Source organism: Gambusia affinis, linkage group LG10 (assembly GCF_019740435.1).
Source record: "Gambusia affinis linkage group LG10, SWU_Gaff_1.0, whole genome shotgun sequence".
Classification (NCBI taxonomy): domain Eukaryota; kingdom Metazoa; phylum Chordata; class Actinopteri; order Cyprinodontiformes; family Poeciliidae; genus Gambusia; species Gambusia affinis.
The window spans coordinates 18,586,146-18,605,255 of NC_057877.1; the positions used below are offsets into that span (position 1 = coordinate 18,586,146).

General features: G+C 36.7%; 1 protein-coding gene across 3 annotated transcripts in view; it reads left to right on the top strand.

Moving 5' to 3' along the window:
* alpi.1 (alkaline phosphatase, intestinal, tandem duplicate 1) overlaps positions 1 to 17,628 on the top strand; it is a 42,162-nt gene extending 24,534 nt beyond the window's left edge. For 2 of the 3 annotated variants that reach the window (XM_044129346.1, XM_044129347.1), the window contains 10 exons: positions 5,711 to 5,836; positions 8,348 to 8,463; positions 11,149 to 11,323; positions 11,604 to 11,776; positions 12,714 to 12,848; positions 12,947 to 13,022; positions 13,460 to 13,594; positions 13,744 to 13,935; positions 14,184 to 14,300; positions 16,351 to 17,628. In XM_044129346.1, coding sequence (XP_043985281.1) covers positions 8,350 to 8,463; positions 11,149 to 11,323; positions 11,604 to 11,776; positions 12,714 to 12,848; positions 12,947 to 13,022; positions 13,460 to 13,594; positions 13,744 to 13,935; positions 14,184 to 14,300; positions 16,351 to 16,625 — 1,392 coding nt within the window. In that variant the 5' untranslated portion in view covers positions 5,711 to 5,836; positions 8,348 to 8,349 and the 3' untranslated portion in view covers positions 16,626 to 17,628. Of the gene's footprint in view, positions 1 to 5,058; positions 5,193 to 5,710; positions 5,837 to 8,347; positions 8,464 to 11,148; positions 11,324 to 11,603; positions 11,777 to 12,713; positions 12,849 to 12,946; positions 13,023 to 13,459; positions 13,595 to 13,743; positions 13,936 to 14,183; positions 14,301 to 16,350 lie in introns of those variants that run through there. The other variant, XM_044129345.1, reaches the window with a different exon arrangement.
* Positions 17,629 to 19,110: the final 1,482 nt, after the last annotated feature.

A 19,110-nucleotide genomic window follows, 5' to 3' on the forward strand; every position in this document is an offset into this window, starting at 1 on the left:
AAATGCATGTGTTTATTAATGTGTGCCATTTTGTTGGATTTAAAAACATATACATATTATTTTAGAGAAATATTACTGCCATAGCTGCACTTACACTGTTTTTCTTTACAACAGAACATTAGTAACAGTAATTCTGCATTGTTCTCTGTCTCCTTCCTGTTCTCTCAGGAAGGTGATCGTCTAAGCAGATAGTTAACAAATGCTGAGTTTGATTCTTTCTGGCTAAACAGAAAGATTCATTTCCATTGTTGTTACCATTGCTTGGTCAAGATAAAGTCAATGACTTTCTGGTAATCTTACAAGATTCTGTAAGCAATGAGTAATCTCCTCACTCAACGCAAACAACTTCCTGCTCAAGTCCTTTGAAGATATGGATCAGTGAGCTCTGTGAGTTCTGTGAATCAGGAGTGCACAGGTTTAGCTTTGTATTGAGGTGTCCAAGGAGAAAAGTTTTGCTGTTTAAGAAAAATAAGAAGACCCGGTGATAGTTTGGGAAAACATGGCTGGTGCAGGACCTGGCTGGTTCACCATTATAGAATCTAGCATGAACTAATTCATTATCAAAAACTGAAACCTGATTCAAAACTTACCAGGAAATCACACCCAAACTTTCAGAGAATAAAAAATCTGGAAGACCTTGAATAAGTGAAAGTCCAGAACTTCCTGCCACTGAGATTCTATGGAGTGATATATATTTCCTCATGTCTTTTTTTAAATAAATACAGTAAGTGCATTTTTTCAGTTGTAAGTAATTATTCATGATTAATGTGTACCACTTTATTGGATTAAAAAACTGATCATGTTGGATTATAACAATTAGTTTAACTGTTCCATTAGTTGCTATATATCCCTATTAGTTTTATAGCAACATGCTTATGTTATGTCTGGGCTTCAGTAGGTGCATTTCTTCCGCTCCTTTATGTTCACATGTTCAGTTCAGAGTTATGCAGTCTCTAATTTTCTTAGTTAACACACATACTAATCTGCCAACGCAGACACAGGCATATATGCACAACACACAGTAGCCTAATTGGAATAGCTCCATCTTTCTTTTATGTGTCAAATTAAAATGTAAGAGAGGCCCTTTTTCAAAGATGTCAGCCTGTTTGATGTTAAGGTAGTTGCCCTTTGCTGTAGCTGATGGGATTAGTTTGTGGTTCTTTACCTCCAAGTGCTCATCTGTTCATTTTCATGTTGGCAGTAAAATCTTTATGACTGTCTGTCAAAATACTCTGAGATCTCAGTATTTCTTATTCACATGTCCTGCATTGTTTCTGGTGCCTAAAGGAAGTTTTTTTTGGGACAAAAACAGAACAGATTACTGGCATGATGCTGATTTAGCTTAATTGTTTCAATAGTTGTTACTTTGGTTTCTCTCTAAAAGATGGGAGCCTGTCTTTTCAAATACTATGTGCGTGCTAGTTGAAATAATTATTTTTTAAGTTCTCTGTTATTAGTAAGGGGGAAAGATTCCCCTTACTATTTTTAAACTATGGCTGTGTGGTCTGGCCTTACCACAAGTGTAACCTTGCTTTGACAACCTGAACCTAAACATTTCCCAGCATGAGCTGTAATCTAAACGCAAACTCTACCTAACCACTGTAATTTACACAATCTATAGGTTCAAGAAACCTTGCATGTTACACAGAGGAAAGGGGAGAGAGTATAGCAATTATCAGTGAGTTCTGAGAACACAGTAACAAACTGTAGGGTGAATTTCACAAAAAATGTCGAATTGGCAGCAAGCTGTAGTTAAAAATGCAAACACATGACTCCAGACTTTTATGCTCAACTCTACATAAAATTCTGCTTGAAAATGCTTATTTCTCTTGCACTTAGTCTGTCTAGGTCACTTTATAAGGCACACTTTGCAAGTAACTTGTTATTGGAACTGCCTTTTGCCTTCACAACTAAAGTCATTTGTAGTGCCATAGATTGAACAATATGATGAAACCATTACTCAGAGAGTTTGATCCATATTGATATGATAAGGCCACATTGTGGCTGCAGATTTGTTGGCTGAACATTTTTGATGTAAATCTCCAGCTTCAACTCATCCAAAGGTTCATTACTGGATTGAAATATAGTGACTTTGAAGGCTCATTCAAGAAACCTTTTTGAGGTTATCTGGCTTTTTTGATATGATGTATTATCCTGTTGAAAGCAAATGTCAGAAAGTGGGTCTGTCCTGTCTGTTACTCTCCAGTTTTGGCGAGTCTGTTGGTTCAGATCTGCTTCAAGGTCCAGTGTCATGTGGGTTTTAATTTTAATACATCATGCATACAAATAATCTCGTAATCATATAAAACACAGCTTCAGCAACAGTCAGCATCTGTTCTCATGCCAGAAAAATAATTACCCCCATGGGGCAGATATTTTTCATACATATGGACATTTTCTGCTTGTGCTGTAAAGAACAGGAAGCGTACCTGAACCAGTCCCAGTTTGGAGCAAAGCTCCCTTCTGTCCAGTTTCTGCTGATTTGTGATCTCAGTCAGTAGTGAACACAAGTCACCATCTGCTACGCTATAAATATACTCTCGGTCTTCACCAGAAGCCAAGATAAATAATCATTTCTCCTCTACTTTGTGCAAATAAATCATTATGTTGGCTATAAAATCATTCATCCTTTGGAGACAGGAAGCGAAAAATAATTTAACAATATTAAAAATGTGTTACACATTTTGTTTGTTATGTGGGTGTTTTGCTCCATTTTTCAAAATCTTCTAAAGTGGTTTTGTTTCTGCTTCTATTGTGAACATTCAGGCTTTATGTACACAGCTAAAGCCAGATGTTGACACACTCTGTATAAAAACACACATAACTTCTCTGCTTGTCTATAAATTTTCTAGTTTCATGGAAAATTACCAAAACGGTTTCTATTTCCTGAAAATCAAAATAGAAAGTAAGATAATTTATTTGATCACTATTTTTGGTCGGAAGTGGACATGCTCTTCCTTGGCATTTGATGGAATTGACTTTATAACTCTATGACCTGGGCCAAACATTTTATATCCTTCCACACACTTCTCCCAGTAGTGTGGGTGGTTGAGCCCAGTTCTCATGACAGAACTGGTGTAACTGGTTCAAATTAGTGGGGCATTTTTCTTGCACACACTTTTTTAGCTCTGTCCACAGATGCTGTGTGGAACTTTTGTGCCACTCCAAATCATTGACTTTGTTGTCTAAGGTGATTGGATGATTGAATCAAACCTGATGATTAGATCATCATCCATTTAGAAGATCAATTTGTAGCCAAGCTTTAACTTCCTGCCAGATGCCTTGAGATGTTACTTCAGTATTTCCACAAAACATTTTTCACTCATGAGGCCATCTCTTTTGTTAAGTGCATCAGTTTCTCCAGCAACAAACTCTCACGGCATGATGCTGCCATCCCCTTGCATCGCAACTGGCTTTGCACCAAAATGCATTGATGATCAGTTGTCGCTCCTCCCAGAACACTCTGGTTTTCTAGTTTATGTCTGGTCTGCATCCCCAAAATCAAAACTAAACACATAGAAGTGGTTTTCAGTTTTTATGCTCCTCTAATTTGGAACAAACTTCCAGAAAACTGCAAAAAGGTTTAAATCAAGGCAGAAATCCCCTTGTAATGTTAGACTCATTTATATGAAAAATGAGTGCGTAAACATCTGAGTTTATGAAAAGGAATAAAACAGTCTCCGAATAAAATCTGTCTGTTGCGATTATGGCATTTAGCAAATCAAATTAACATTGACAATGCTCACTGAACACAAACAGCAAAGCATGTATCTTCTTTATTTTTCAGACAGTAAGAAACAATGAGTATGCTTTTATTCAAAAATTATGTGTAAATATTTGTTTGGCATTTGCTGCTGAGATGAGAAACAGCCACCAGGTATTTACACTTGTTGTACATAAGAATGAATCTGACAAAACAATTACTATTCTCTCTCAACAGCAGAGCTGTACAACAAAATTAGCTGATAAACATGCCTGCGCAGGTTTTCCGGTTTTTGCACACGGCTGCTGGTATTTTCAGTTCATTTGCTCTGTGGGCAACATCACGTGGTTTCTTCAGCCCAATTCCTTGTATGATTTTATTGCAGCCTTGATTAGATACATGTGACTGACTTGAAACCCCTGCTGGCAATACATGACTGACTGGAGAAAAGCAAAGATCCTCCTGAGTTCTGAAACGTAACAAAGATTGAGTCTTGTGGGTTTACGAGGCAAAAAGGTGTTCATCAGGAATTTGATTCCCCATCACTGTGTGAAACAAGCTTGGCCTAGCTCACCTCATTTCATAAATTAACTTCTGTGGTTGTGTAGAAAAGAAGATGTTTTTGTTTTTGCAAGTCAGCTCCACTACCTCACAGAAGAAAAATCCTTCACTTGCCACAGAAAAAACTGCCAAGATGAGTTAGAAAGAGGAAAATATTGGGGTCTCGCAGATTGCAGAAGAATTCAAAGAGGGGGAGAAATGGAAACCTGACCGACTGACTTAAAAGCAGAGCACATTGTGATGTTCTCCAGAATAGCTTGGACAATTCCTCTCTTTCTTTCCTTAGACTGCTTTTCATGGGGACGGAGGAAGTAATGGAAAAAGCCCAGCTAGGATTTATATCTCGCTGGATGCCAACATAAACTGGGTGCCCAATTTTTCTTTTACAGTTAGATAAATTTCTGAACACTAGAATATTTGGACTTTTACCACATTAGAAGATAATTCTGATCTCTATCACACATAGAGCAAGAAACCAGAGAAGGTAGGAAAACCACAATTAATTCAATGCTCAAAAATAGTAAACCAGAGCTCAGGCATTTCTGGAAATCAGTGTGAGTCGAGGGTCTTAAATGCCACACAAATCTTGTGTGGTCCTAACTTTTCAAATTCTCTTTCTGTCTCTCCTCTGTCTCTTCCTCCTTCTCTTAGGTTTCACCCCCTCCTCCCTTTTTTCATGGCTCTAAGCCTATGAGCTGGCGAAGGCCCTTCCTTGTTACACACCCCAGCGGGGCTTTATAAAAAGAGGGCCGGAGGTCTCACCAGCCACACACAGTCTCTGCCTTTTGGTTTTGTTGCTTCTTCTTCTTCCTCAGTCTCCAGGTTGGATTAGTGATGCTGATGGAACTTTGCGGGTCCAGCAATTTTCAGGTTATACTTTTGGGTCTCATCATGATGCCTGTAGGCCTGGCCGCTATGGACAGCCAAGGTGAGAAGATGACAGGGTCAGGATATTGGTAGTGTTTGCGGGCAGACTAGAGCATACAAGCAGGTAACCACAAGCTGGAAAGTGTGGGTTTGTGACGACAGACATGTTGTTGAGAATTGCATGAAGGCATGGTCACGGCTCAGGTGTGTGGGTGTCATGGAAAGTCTCTTCAGATGAACAAAGCCTTGTGTGAGGATATTTTTTTGCCTGAGTCAGTCTGTTTATGTAAAGTGTTGGACCTTCTGTTTGACTTTCCGTTGTTCTAAAGATGTTCTGGATGAATGTTCTTTTTTTTAACTTCACTGATTTGAAGCTTCTTAGTGAAAATGAATGGACAGAATTTCAACTGTGTTGGCAGTTTATGCTAATTCCCTGTGTAAACCCTGTTCTTGTTTAGCTTAGGGCAAAGTAAACATCAGCATGTCAGAAAATGTCTCAAATAAATGTTTATGCACATATGCTGTCCTTGCACTCCTTTTTATTTCTTAACCTCTAAAAATGTTTCTGTTTTTGAACAGCCTTTCATGAACTTGAGAAGGACCCTTCCTACTGGGACTCAAAAGCAAAGGCAACACTGGATGCTGCACTGAAGCTCCATCCTCGACAACACCGAGCTAAAAACATCATTCTTTTTCTTGGTGATGGTAGGTAAATGTTCTTCTTGTGCAAAACTACTGACAATTTCATTAGACATTGTCCTGCCCTGGCGTATTATACATGCATTACATGTGGATATATGCAAAACAGTGTTAATAAACATTTACTAATACTTAATTTATGATATCCGAACTAAGCTTTTATACTATTCAAAACCAAGAAAATCATATCATGTCAAATATTGTTTAAAACCCATTAACCTCAAAATGCTTATACGAGAGAACACCACTGTCATCATAGTTTACGGGTTATTGATGGATGCATCTTACAGTTATATAGTTCTGACCACCACTGAAAGCTCTTTTTGTGCTGATAATTTAATTTTGTCATATCCTGAAGGTTATAAAACTTGATATTTCTCAAGATAGTGGGATAATACAATAATGGCTCTTGTTGCATTTTAGTCAAAGCCATAAAAGAGCTGGAGAGGTTACAACAGGTCGAAAGATTTCATTCTGCTAAGGTATCAATCAGAAGAAGGGTGCAAAAAACCCCCCCCCCAAAAAAAACACCGCAATGTTTTGTACTGTGGTAGAATAAAGATCTTCTAAATAATTGGAGATAATATTGTACGACAGGGGCGTTACAAAAACTGGATGTTTTGTCAAGTATTATTCAAGTCTGAACTAAGGAGTAGAGCTCCATACAGAAGCATGGAATTTCAAATAAAATAATAGAACACGTTATGGCCCGACAAATCCAAATTTTAACCTTTGGACACAATTCCAAAAGTTAAATTTGCATAAGCATAATGTAGAACATTAGAAAAAGCATACAACGTCCACAGTGAAATTTGGTGATGGCAGCATCATGACCTGAGGCTAGTTTTTTTTTCAGATGGAAGAGATTATTTTTTATACATATATATAAAAGTGAATAAAGTTGTAAACAAACTCGTGTGGCTGTCAGGTGTCTGTTGTACAGCTCAAGATAAAGAAGGATTTTGCTTTCAGCCGTTTTGTGAGTCACGCCTTCATTCGACAAACCTCTTGATAGCTTTGCATTGGCTCATTTATTAGATTACCTGAAAAAGGCTGCAAACATATTTTACAAGAAAAGATGTGATAATATCCATCCATCCATCCATCCATCCATCCATCCATCCATCCATCCATCCATCCATCCATCCATCCATCCATCCATCCATCCATCCATCCATCCATCCATCCATCCATCCATCCATCCATCCATCCATCCAACAATTGCACTAAAATAAAAAAAAACCCATATTGAACTCAAATTACATTATAGTCTTCAAAGATTACAAGTAATATAGCATGACAGTCTGGTTAACTGAAGTTGGAGAAAAGGTTCAAATTACTACATATGCATTTACTGACTAATGGTTAAAGAGTAGATTTTTCTTGGAAATGGCTTCGGTCTCATAAAAATAAATTAGCAGATGTCTATTGTATGCATTTTAGATTTTCTTTCTTAAAACACAATTTTAAAGTATTTTGATGTTCCTTGTAGGCCATTTTGATTTCTTTTTGGGTCCACTGCTACATTTATTGGCACCATTTACTGCTGACTAGCTGTAAAGAGTAAAAAGTATGATGGTATCGGCCAAAACTGCTTTTGCCTGTGCATGAACGATCCATTAACATAGTGAGTTTGAAATCAAATTGCATTGTAAAATTTTATATTTTCCAACTTGAAAGTGCACCTTTGTGTTGTGTTTGCTAATTTCTATAGTCTGTGTTGACATGTTAGTCTTGTCTTCTGGCACTCCCAAGTAAAGACAGCTACAGTGAAAAGGAGACCATTTACATCTGGATTGGATAGAAATTCTTATTGTGTGTTTATATTTACAGTTGACAAGGCATTAAATTCATCTTTGCAGGAGAAGCTGTTTAAAGGCACATGGATTAAAGAACAGTTTTCCAGTTAACTATTGCAGTATCTGTTTTAAATCAAACTCAGTCACATTTCTGGGTGGTCGCGTTCAGTTTTCTTTGTGCATCTCCCCTGTCTGCTGTGCCCAGAGCCTGTTCTAAGTTTTACGACTGTGATTTTTGAGTTAAATTTGCTGCAGCTGCCTTAACTCAGCTAGGATTTGTTTCATTTAAAGGGGCAAAGATAAAGCAAATTCCTTCTTTACTGTTTCACACAATTCACTAAGGGAATATCAATTCCATCCCAACAGAGTGCTATTTTGACCCAGAAAGACTTTTTTAATCTAAATTTTGATTTTACTCATTGCATGTTTTCTTTAGAGATCTACATAATATTTTTAGTTTTCACACAAACTAACAAATCAGTTACAAAGGTAATGGCATAAACTTGTGACTGAATATTTCATATTATCAAACTGGTGGCAGATAATCTGCACAGTATGTGCTGTGAGTTTATGTAATGCCAAAGGGTGGTGAATGCAGATATGTGAAGCATTGCTGACAAAATATGTGATTAATTATGTAATTGCTTTGAGATAACTAAGATGAAAAAAACAGATGGGACATAAAAGTGAACTTTATTTGTCTGTCATCCTTCGGCAGGGATGGGTGTGTCTACGGTTTCAGCAGCACGTATCTTGCGAGGTCAGAATGAGGGCGGATCTGGGGAAGAGACAGTGCTGGCCATGGACACCTTCCCATATGTTGCCCTCTCTAAGGTAGTGACACAAAGTAGAACTGCTGACAAAGAAATGATTAAAATGTTTTTGTTTTGTTTTTTAATTTAAGATATTCTTAGTAGGTGTTGTGACCAAGCTTTAATATTTGTAAATAAGTTGGTACACCCATTTATAAAAAATAAAATAAATAAATAGCAACTACTTTTCGGCATTATTTGGTTAACTCTTGTTAACCAAATAATGCTTTTTGCTGGCTCAAATTTTGGTTTCAGCTTAAAAGTAATTTTAGAGTGTATATGTACCAAAATCTGCTCCAACAATGGCAACACTTATTTCATATGTTTTTTTGTTTTTTTTGGTCTGGTTTTCAAATTCCAGGCACACCTTGACTTGAGTCCTGACAGAATTTTGAAATAGTTTGTTTTGCATCTCTCATTGTAGTGCATCTCAGTCTACTGAATCTGATTTGACCTTTTGGAGCACATTGAACTCTTCTGAGTTGGGAGAGAAAGATAGAATGAGTAATTATGAAGGATTTAGGCAAAGACTGCTAGACTCCCAATGGGACATTCTAACAATTATAGTAGTCTGTGAGATGTTTACTGAAACTACAGCTCTTCCAAAAATAATTTTTTTCTAAATATTTTTAGACGTTTTGGTAGTTCAGTCAAGAAATGGAAAGAAATTGTCTGAGCTGGTTATCCACACTCACTTTGACCTTATTTTTATTAAGTGTCAGTGGTTTAAAATAACAAGGAGTTTCCTTGAAATTTCCAATAGCAAAGAACTCTAATATTTCCTTTCAAAACACATTGTCCATTAGCTCCCAAGTAAGCCACTAAAGCTCAATCATCTTTTATTCTTGCTGCTGTATAGCCATTTTTCACCTATTCACATTTATCAGCCAAAAAAGTTAGTTAAGGTGCTTAACAGTTTGCCAGGAATTGTGCAGCTCTTTGACCATTACTATACAAAGTGGAAAAGGGCTTACTGTACACCATAAATATAAGTAAAGACATGATTCCTACCAACACACATTTAGCTACACAGTGGAACATTGGCAACTTTGTTTTTCACATCCCCTGATAGTCCAGAGGTATTACTTGTGAGCCAGCTGGAAAATTTCACAACATTTCCAGAGTTACTGCTTCATTAGTGTTCTCATTTCCCTCTCCTCTGAAACAGCTCAAGAAAACTTTAAGGTTGCTAAATTTAAAATGACAAAATAAAGGTGAGCAATAAATAAGGTTGCTTATTTATTCAGATTTGCTTTAGTCAGCAAACTCCATAATAGAATACTAATCACTTTCACAGAAAAGAAATGGTAACACTTTAGCTTTGCAAATGGAAAACCTGAAGTAATTTACCTTATTTATCACCACAGACACTCTTGGAGCATGAGACTGTGAAGAGAGAGTTGTGTTAAATTTTAAGCACACACATGCATGCATTTAAATCTTCCAACTTAGTTTTGGCTGCTTAGTAAAATTGCACTGTTCATTATGCATAAAGAGAGAGAAGATGAAAAACAGAAGTGGCACTTGGCTTTCCAACAGCATGTTGCATCTTGTCTTTTAATGAGCATGCACTGCTACGTAAGTTCTTAAACCACAAAACTGAAAGAGATTTAAAGGATTTTGTTAATTCACCCTTTAATTAAAATGCTGACAATAGGCTGTAAGTAGTGATCACAAATTCTGGGTCTCACATCGCTTTCTGGGCAAGCTTAATCCCTAAATTATTGTAACTTGAGCATTATGGCAAGGTTGAGTATTTATTAATTGTAGGTTTCTGTCTCAACCCACAATCAAGACAGATTAAATCATTGTTTGGGATAAGTATACATATTTCTTTTTTTTTATTTACTCGACCTTGGAGATTTTACCAGAAAGAAGTAACATACCAAGAAGAAGTAACATTTGACTATTGTGAGACTTTGGTGTTCAGACAAGGTGCTGCTATTGCTTATGTTGCATTGTATTACTTGCATATTTTTTCTGAATCTTCCTAAAAGTAAAGCGAAAAAATCTGTATTTACAAAAACTTATCCTGAACATTTCAAAATATTTAGTGCAAATTCATGCTATGTGTTACTGTTTTAAAACGCCATGTAAAGTACTTTAAAATGGAAGGGATCCATTAAAGGGATCCACGACTAGTTAAGCATATTGGCCTTATTATGTTAGAATTTACTTATTGACCTAAAAGTGGTGGTGTTTTCTGGGTAAAAAACCCCAGTTACTTCAAAGATTGTATATCTTCATTATATTTTTCATATCAGCAGGTTGCCTTTTTTTACCTGCACAATGCATGCCAGGTGGATGACGTGGTTATGTTAAAGTGTGGTCCAAGTCTAAAAAGAAAACATAAGAATTTAAGGAAGAGGAGGTTGACAAGGGCAACCCACAACCATAAAACAGCCTCAAACGTTTCTATCTGCCTTTTAAATTGAGATATCTGCTGAAACAAACGTGATCGGCTTGTAATCTGCTTTGTTTACTATAATAGCTAGAGCTAACTCCATTAGCATGAGTTAACTCGAAATTAAAATCTCAATTGATTTTTCTGGTGAAATGAAGGTTAATATAAAATAATAAAAAAGGAAATTCGAAAAACAATGAATGCGTGTTAAAAATGTTGATAAATCATACAAGGGTGTATTTTTAGACCGTGTCCACTTGTCCACTTTATATTTATTTGTACAATTTTATTCTGTTTCTGAAGACCTACAGTGTGGATAAGCAGGTTGCGGACAGTGCCAGCACAGCCACGGCCTATCACTGTGGGGTGAAGGCCAACGCCAAGACAGTTGGACTCAGTGCTAAAGCAGTAGCCTATGAGTGCAACACTACTTTTGGAAATGAGGTCTACTCAGTACTACGACGTGCAAAAGCCCAAGGTAAATACAGTCAATCACTGACAGTAGTGGGTGTGCTGCATCATGGAAAAGTCAACCAGTTGAAACTTAACTCTTTACTCAAGATACAGATTAACCATACTTACCTAAGATGAAAAATGTTTGGAGTAAAACAATCATCCAATAAGCATGTGGTGTCACTTATTAGGGTTCTATTCAATGTACAGGAATAACTGCAGTGGCCCACTTTTGTATTCGTAATTTTGTTCATTTATGAAAAACTGATGTAGTTCTGATTTGAGTGTGTCTCTGGGTTGTACAGGTAAATCAGTGGGTATTGTGACCACCACACGTGTTCAGCATGCATCACCAGCTGCAGCCTATGCCCACTCTGTCAGCCGCAGCTGGTACAGCGACGCAGACCTTCCTTCCAGTGCTCAAAAACATGGATGTGTGGATATTGCTACCCAACTGGTCACCAACTTTGACATTGATGTATGAAAGAACAGCTTATTATCTTCCAAGATATTCTGAGACTGATTAATTATAGTAACAATGGTTACGTATAGGAACTGCAGAGCATGTGGCACAGTTAATTTTTAGACAATGTGAAATCTATAGTGTGCTATGATGCTATGTAGAGACATCAGGCAAAACCTCTGATCTCCTAAAGCCTGTGTTAAGTCAACAGCAGTCACACTAAATAAAAATTAGCAGCAGGTAATGGTTATTTTTTTCTTCCAGTCAAGGTAGCACTGTCTCTGCAATATTATTTTTAAGTGGAATGACTTATGGTGGCTGAAACTGCAAAAGGCAATTAACCACAGTGATGCGTTGGTGATCCAAAACACTCTATTTGTAAATGTTGCATGTTGCTTTACCTTATTTGCATTAGTTATCGGCGTAGCCTTGATGCGGTCAGCCATGTTATCTTGAGAAAACATCTATGCAAGCAAGTTGTGACTGAATCGCTTTCACTGATTTTTTTTTATTTCATTTTCAGCCTTAAAATACTTCAAACAACAGGGATGCTAACAAATTGGCTTATTCAATAGCAACACTTTACAGCAAATGTAAGATTACTAAAAGTTGAGAGCAGTCAATTACTTCAATGCGGATGCGTTAATAAACACCTTTAGCAAAACCCTGGGTCAATATTTGGAATCACACACATATGGATGGCTATAACTACCTCCAATATATATATATATTTTAAAAATGTATTATATTTTTTATTTCCTGAAGCTACTCCTTTGCTTGATGTAGCTTGCCAAATAATTTCTACTTCATCCTGCAGATGTTTAGACTGAAAGGATTCTAACTTAGAACTTGTACATGTTGGCTGTTGTACACCATGTATTTTGTGAAGCTGTATAGATAAATTCTTTAAAAAGTGCCTCCACCGATATTCTATCATGTGATTTTCTTAAAGGTGATTCTTGGGGGAGGAAGGATGTACATGACGCCAAAAGGCACTCCAGATCCTGAGTATCCCACCTCCTCTTCTCGTAAGGGAAACCGCAAAGACAAGAAAAACCTTATTGATGTGTGGTTGAATGCTAAACCGGTAGGGTTAATGAGCATTAGCTTGATATATTATCTACCATTCTATGAACTTCTGCTACTAACATCTATATTACCATGGACCATGGATTTATTTTTCAGAACAAGAAATCACTGTATGTCTGGCATAAGAAGGAGTTTGATGAGATAAATGTAAAAACTACAGATCGTCTTATGGGTGGGTGTACAAGTAATTTATAACTTCTTTATCTCTTAGTATCACCTTTGATCTTTACAGCCATTTAAAACAGTCATGTGTTATGTGTAAATTTACTTTTAACAAGCATTATCAGGTCCGTCTATAGAGATAAAGACTCAAGGGTGCATTTCTTGCTGTGATAATGCATATAACAGTAATCCAGGTGCAACTACCAAGAGTACACTGTCTTTATTATCTTACTATCATGTTGTCCTCTGATATGTGAGGAGTTCAGACTCCTCTTTCTCATTGGTCCATTTTTGAACTTTCTCATTGGTCCTTTTTTGAATGTTTTTTTTTTTTTTTCTGTGGCCTTTCTTTTCACAGCTTTATTGCTTCTGAACAGAGCTGAGTCTTTACTGTCTCCAACTGTAAATCTCACAATGCTGAGATTTCACTCTCTTATTTGGGTCTAGGTCTTTTTGAAGCAAAGGACATGAGATTTGATGTTTTCCGGAATACCACACGAGACCCATCTATTGTGGAGATGACCGAAAAAGCAATTCAAATCCTCAGGAAGAATCCAAAAGGATACTTCTTATTTGTGGAAGATGAGTATCATGGGATTGTTCTTGAATATAAAATCAAAACAAGAGTAAAAGAAAGCACCTTTTTTCAATGTTGTACCTGAAATAACAGAATCCTGATTGTGCATGATCATGTGCAGTTGTTGAAATGAGTGTTTTCTGTGTTGTATTACGAGGTAGAATTGACCATGGACACCATGATGGGATTGCAAAACTGGCACTAACTGAAGCTGAGATGTTTGATCGTGCAATTGAACGGGCAGCGCAAATCACCAGAGAGTCTGACACACTGACAGTGGTAACTGCAGACCACTCTCATGTCTTTACCTTTGGTGGTAACACACCTCGAGGGAACCCCATTTTTGGTATGATTCTAGAATAGCTACTTTGATGCTGTTCTTATTAAAAGTTGAGTGAAAGTATAAAAAAACATGTAAGACCAAGAGAAGAATAGAGGATGTTGACCTACTCTTAGGTTTTATTAGCTCTAGAAAGTCTTGGATAAAGGTTATTTAAGTTCATTGTAATCTACTTTCAATATGACGTCAAAGCATAAGTATCGAGGAATACCTTACATGACAAACATTATTCACTTTCCCACACAATGATTCAGGTCTGGCGCCAAAAAAAGCAGATGACGAAATGCCTTTTACCAGCATCCTTTATGCCAATGGCCCTGGTTATGTGCATGTAAATGGAACCAGAGGGAACATCACAACGGTGGATTACTGTGAGTCCGGGCTAATGGTTTTCAGATGCAGCTGCTTGTCTCTACTGATCTGTGTACAGACAGTTTTAACTGATGTGGTTATGGCTGACTCATGCCTGAGTTTGTCTGAAAAACAAAGATGAAACATAATGCATTCATTTCATTGTGATCTGTTTTCTTTTTTTCTGCATAACCCTTTGCATTTATATAACTGAACTTTTAAACTACATTTGCATGTCTTTGTGACACGTTGAAAAGGATGAAAATACACATGCATTTTAAGTTATTGCACGGAATACCTTTTATAGCCTTACGTTTTGCTCACCATTTCTAAATGGACCAGTACTACTTTTTGGAGCAAGTTTTCATCTCTAATAGCTATACACTGAACCCACCTCCATATGGAAGTTGATTTTAAAATGTATCCATCTGGAGAGGCAGGAAGCATTGCAAAAGAAGTACATGTGCACTTTGAGGCTTTTATCCACAGCAATGCGGTGAAATTACAAAGCAACGAGAAAGAAAAGGGCACCAGCATGCTTTTCCAACCATCTCTGCAACGCTACAGAAAAAAAATACTTTATCTGAAATGTAGAAAAGATTGTAGTATTGTTAATCATAATTTTTCCAAAATACTTTATCTCACTTCCTGTCCAACATGTGCTTCTTATATTTTAGAGGTCAGGCACTATTTCTGCATTTTCCATCAAAGGAACTTCAATTACCTTCTGGGGCTTTGCAAAGCTGTAATTAGTTTTGTTTGAGTAAATTATGGAAGCTTTGGAAAACCCTATCTTATGGGCCAAACTACTAAAAACGTCTGAGGCAAAAGTAATAATAGTATTAGTGCAAAAGCAGGAAGAACAAATAAAAAAGTCTTAACAAAAAGAACAGCAAATCTAGGACACTCAGTTTTCAGTTATATTTTGTTATTTCATATTGTAAGGAACGTTGGAAAAAATAAATGTTAAACACATAAACATTCTTCTTTTAATAATGTATTTCTAATTATGTTAATGACATAAAATTCACACCATTTTTTCCAATTAAACTACTGTATTTGTTGTTCAGGTAGGTTATGTAAGACATTCAAATCTTGTAGTTCCGGTGAGCTCTTCCCATATATTTTTTTTTAAAGTCAAATTTAACTAAATAGATTGACTAGGCAGCTGTGTATTTTTTTTTACCCTGAGACCACTTGAGTTCCTTTACCTTGGTATCATTGGGTAGTTGAAATATACTTCATTCAGATTCTCATTAGTAATGTGCTGGAAGATTTCCCCTTTCATTCTTTCTGCTAGTTACATGAAGTGTGCCTGTACCATGTGCTAAAACAACAGCCCCACATCCTGATGTTCACACCTTCACACTTCACGTTTGAAGGTGTGAACTTATTGTGCAATGCGGTTTCTCATATATGTGTTATATATGTGTTTAAAGAGTACAGGTTTGGATCTAATATGAAATCTATATTTTCTTAATATTTGATTGGCTTGTTAGAAAGGTGTATAGAATACTTTTCATAAGTTTCAACACACTTTATCTTCAGAAGTGAAGTTTTGCATAGTGAGTCTGTATAGAATGTCTTTCAGTTGAGTGCATTAGTTATTGTTTTTATTTTTTTATAAAGACAAAAGCTAGTTAGGAATCTGTGAAATAGCTACTCAAACATTGGTCATCAGTTAGGACTAAAATAACAAGTTATGAATTTGCACTGTAGTTGAGTAGTTTTGCTTTCAGAATACAGACCAAATCTAATTATTGTCCTGACTTTCTATATTTTTTAATACATATTTTTTCTATTTAATTCTTATTTCTTCACTCCAGCATATTTTAATTGCCTAATTTATGGACTAATTTTTTTTTTGTTAATTTCTTGGATATGTGTGTTAGAAGTGTGAACTTCATGCCAATATGGTAATTAGAGGTATATTTAGGGAGAAAAAATTGATGCGTTCAATATATATATTACAAAATGCTGTTTGCTGGTTTATATGTAATGGAGAAGCATTAAATTTCATTCCTTTTAACATATTGGATTTTTTTGAATTTTGCGCTTGTCTCCTTGCAGTGGATGAGGAGTACATGCAGCAGGCCGCTGTACCATTGGATGCTGAGACACATGGCGGAGAAGACGTAGCCATCTACGCCAAAGGTCCCATGGCTCACCTGTTTCATGGAGTAAAGGAGCAGAACTACGTAGCACATGTTATGGCTTATGCAGCCTGTTTGGAGCCATACAAAAACTGCCCTCCTCACCATCACAGCCATTCCTCAGCTGGGAGTGTGAACAGACATTTAGGCCTTTTGGTCAACATGCTTGTCCTTCTGTGGTTTTTAAGATGACCTTCATCCACACACATACATTTAAACTGTTCTGATTATTTGCATGCAGTAAAAGAAAGACTATGGATTAAGTGCTTTCAGGTAAATATGCCAACATGCCCATTTTGTGCATGGGCTAGAAAATCAGAGTGCATGGATAAACACTGACAGTACTGTATTTATTAGCAAAAAATCCTTGGATCATGTGGTAATGATTCACACACACTAGTGTTTTGCCATAGATTTACAAATGGAAGTTTGAGCATGCAAGTGTTAACTAATCTAAGCTGCATAGCAATAAAAAAGTTGAGCACTGACAGCTTGTTCACATGAAAATATGCAATGATGAACTGTTATTCCTTTGTAAACTGAAGCAGTTTTTCAAGAGAGACAATTAAAGACTCAATAAGTCATTCAACAATCCAAATTATAAATGTACAACTTCAAAGAGACTATAGACTTGGACTAACTTGTAAGTTCATGATTTAGTGAGATGTTTTCAGAGTTCTTTATTTTGTGCCATGGATTTACATGAAATGAAAAATTACTGTGTGCATAAGATTTTCTCTGAATAACTTGAAGCCAACAACCAAGCTGGGAGCCCTTTGTGGTACATCTGGACTCTGTTGGCCTATATACGTTTACTGAAGGAAAAAATGACTTGATTGAGTAAATCAAACCCGAACTTTGAGCTGTTCTGTCATTGTATGTTACAATATTAAATTACCTTCAATGAGCCAATATAAAAGGTATCTTACTTGGTCTCCTATGGTGAATAAATACTATATATATATATATGTATATATGTATGTATGTGTGTGTGTGTGTGTGAGGTGCCAAGTTGGTGAGGCACTGACTTAATCATAATCAGATTTACAAATATAAACCCCCTGCATGTTATCGTTTACATAAGAAATTTTCGCGCAGGCGGACAACGCTGGAGTATGGTGGCCCTAAGCACAGACTTGTTGCCATAGCAACTGACAACAACCCCACAAAAAAAAAGACAACAAAAAAACCCCACTCAAATATTTCCCTTACAAAGAGCAGAACATTCAGTCTGTTGCAGTAGTATGGTTTTAGGCTTGATGTTTATTTTGCGATTATTAATAAGTGATTGCTGAGATAAGAGGAGAAAACTATAAATATATCGCTGCACAGCAGTAATTAAACCACTGATAAAACAGAACAATCTAGACAAATCACTAATTCAGAATTACAGGCCGATCTCCAACCTCCCATTCATCAGCAAAGTTCTTGCAAAAGCTGTGTGTAAACAATTAAATAGCTTCCTAGCGATAACCAACTGCTTTGACTCCTTCCAGTCTGGTTTCCGTGCTCACCACAGCACAGAGACTGCCCTCGTTAAAGTGTTCAATGACATCCATATAAATACGGACTGTAGGAGAACCACAGTGTGGGTTCTGTTGGACTTTTTGACACTGTTGACCATGACGTATTACTGAATCGACTGGAGAGTTGGGTCGGACTCTCTGGTCCAGTGCTTAACTGGTTTTAATCTTACATAAAGAACAGGAATTTCTTTGTATCAATAGAAAACTTCTCATCAAAGAGGTCAGAGATCACATGTGGGGTACCCCAAGGTTCAATCCTAGGACCCCTCTTATTCAATGCTTATATGCTCCCAAACTTCCAGAAAACTGCAAAACAGCTGAAACACTGGCTTCCTTTAAATCTCGACTAAAAACCCACCTGTTTAGGATTGTATTTGAAACGTAGTCAATTACAAATTTAATGATGGAACTTGACTGAATGTCATGTTTTGATTGTTGATTCTATTTTGCAATTGCACAAAAATCTGTGAGGGACGGTGGAGTCCCAGAGCGAAATTCCGTGAATCGTTTTAAACTCTGTGATTGTGAGCATGAGTGGGAATAAAAATAGCAATATGTATTTTGTAGAAGTGTAACCGGGAAACCTTTTATGGATGCAAACTTGACTAAAAACCAACCAAACGTAATCAATTACAAATTTATTGATGGAACTTGACTTATTGTCATGTTTTGATTATTGATTCTATGTTGCATTGTGTTTCTGTGTTTGATTTGATGTAAAGCACTTTGGAATGCCTTGCTGCTGAAATGTGCTATACAAATAAAATTTGATTGATTGATTGATTGCACTTGACTTTACTGTAGGGCTAGCTTGCTGTTACTGTCTCTTACTCTGCAGTTGTGGAGTTACAATGTCTGGGATCATGAGCGCTCCCTGTAGAGGCCAGAGTACTGCCTGCCTTACCTCGAATCTGTTCTCTGCCGTTTCTGATTGCTCCTCAGCGCACGAAACTCGTTACACACACAGTTGGTGACAAAAAAACACTGTACATTATATACAAATGCTAAATTATGGAAAATCAGTTCATACGTGAAATCTTTTTTAGCCATTTTATTGGTGACGTACAGACAGGAGTAACATGCTCATCAGTGGTAGGAAGTACTTTTCATATATCTGTACTTTACTTAAGTAGATATAATCATGGATACTT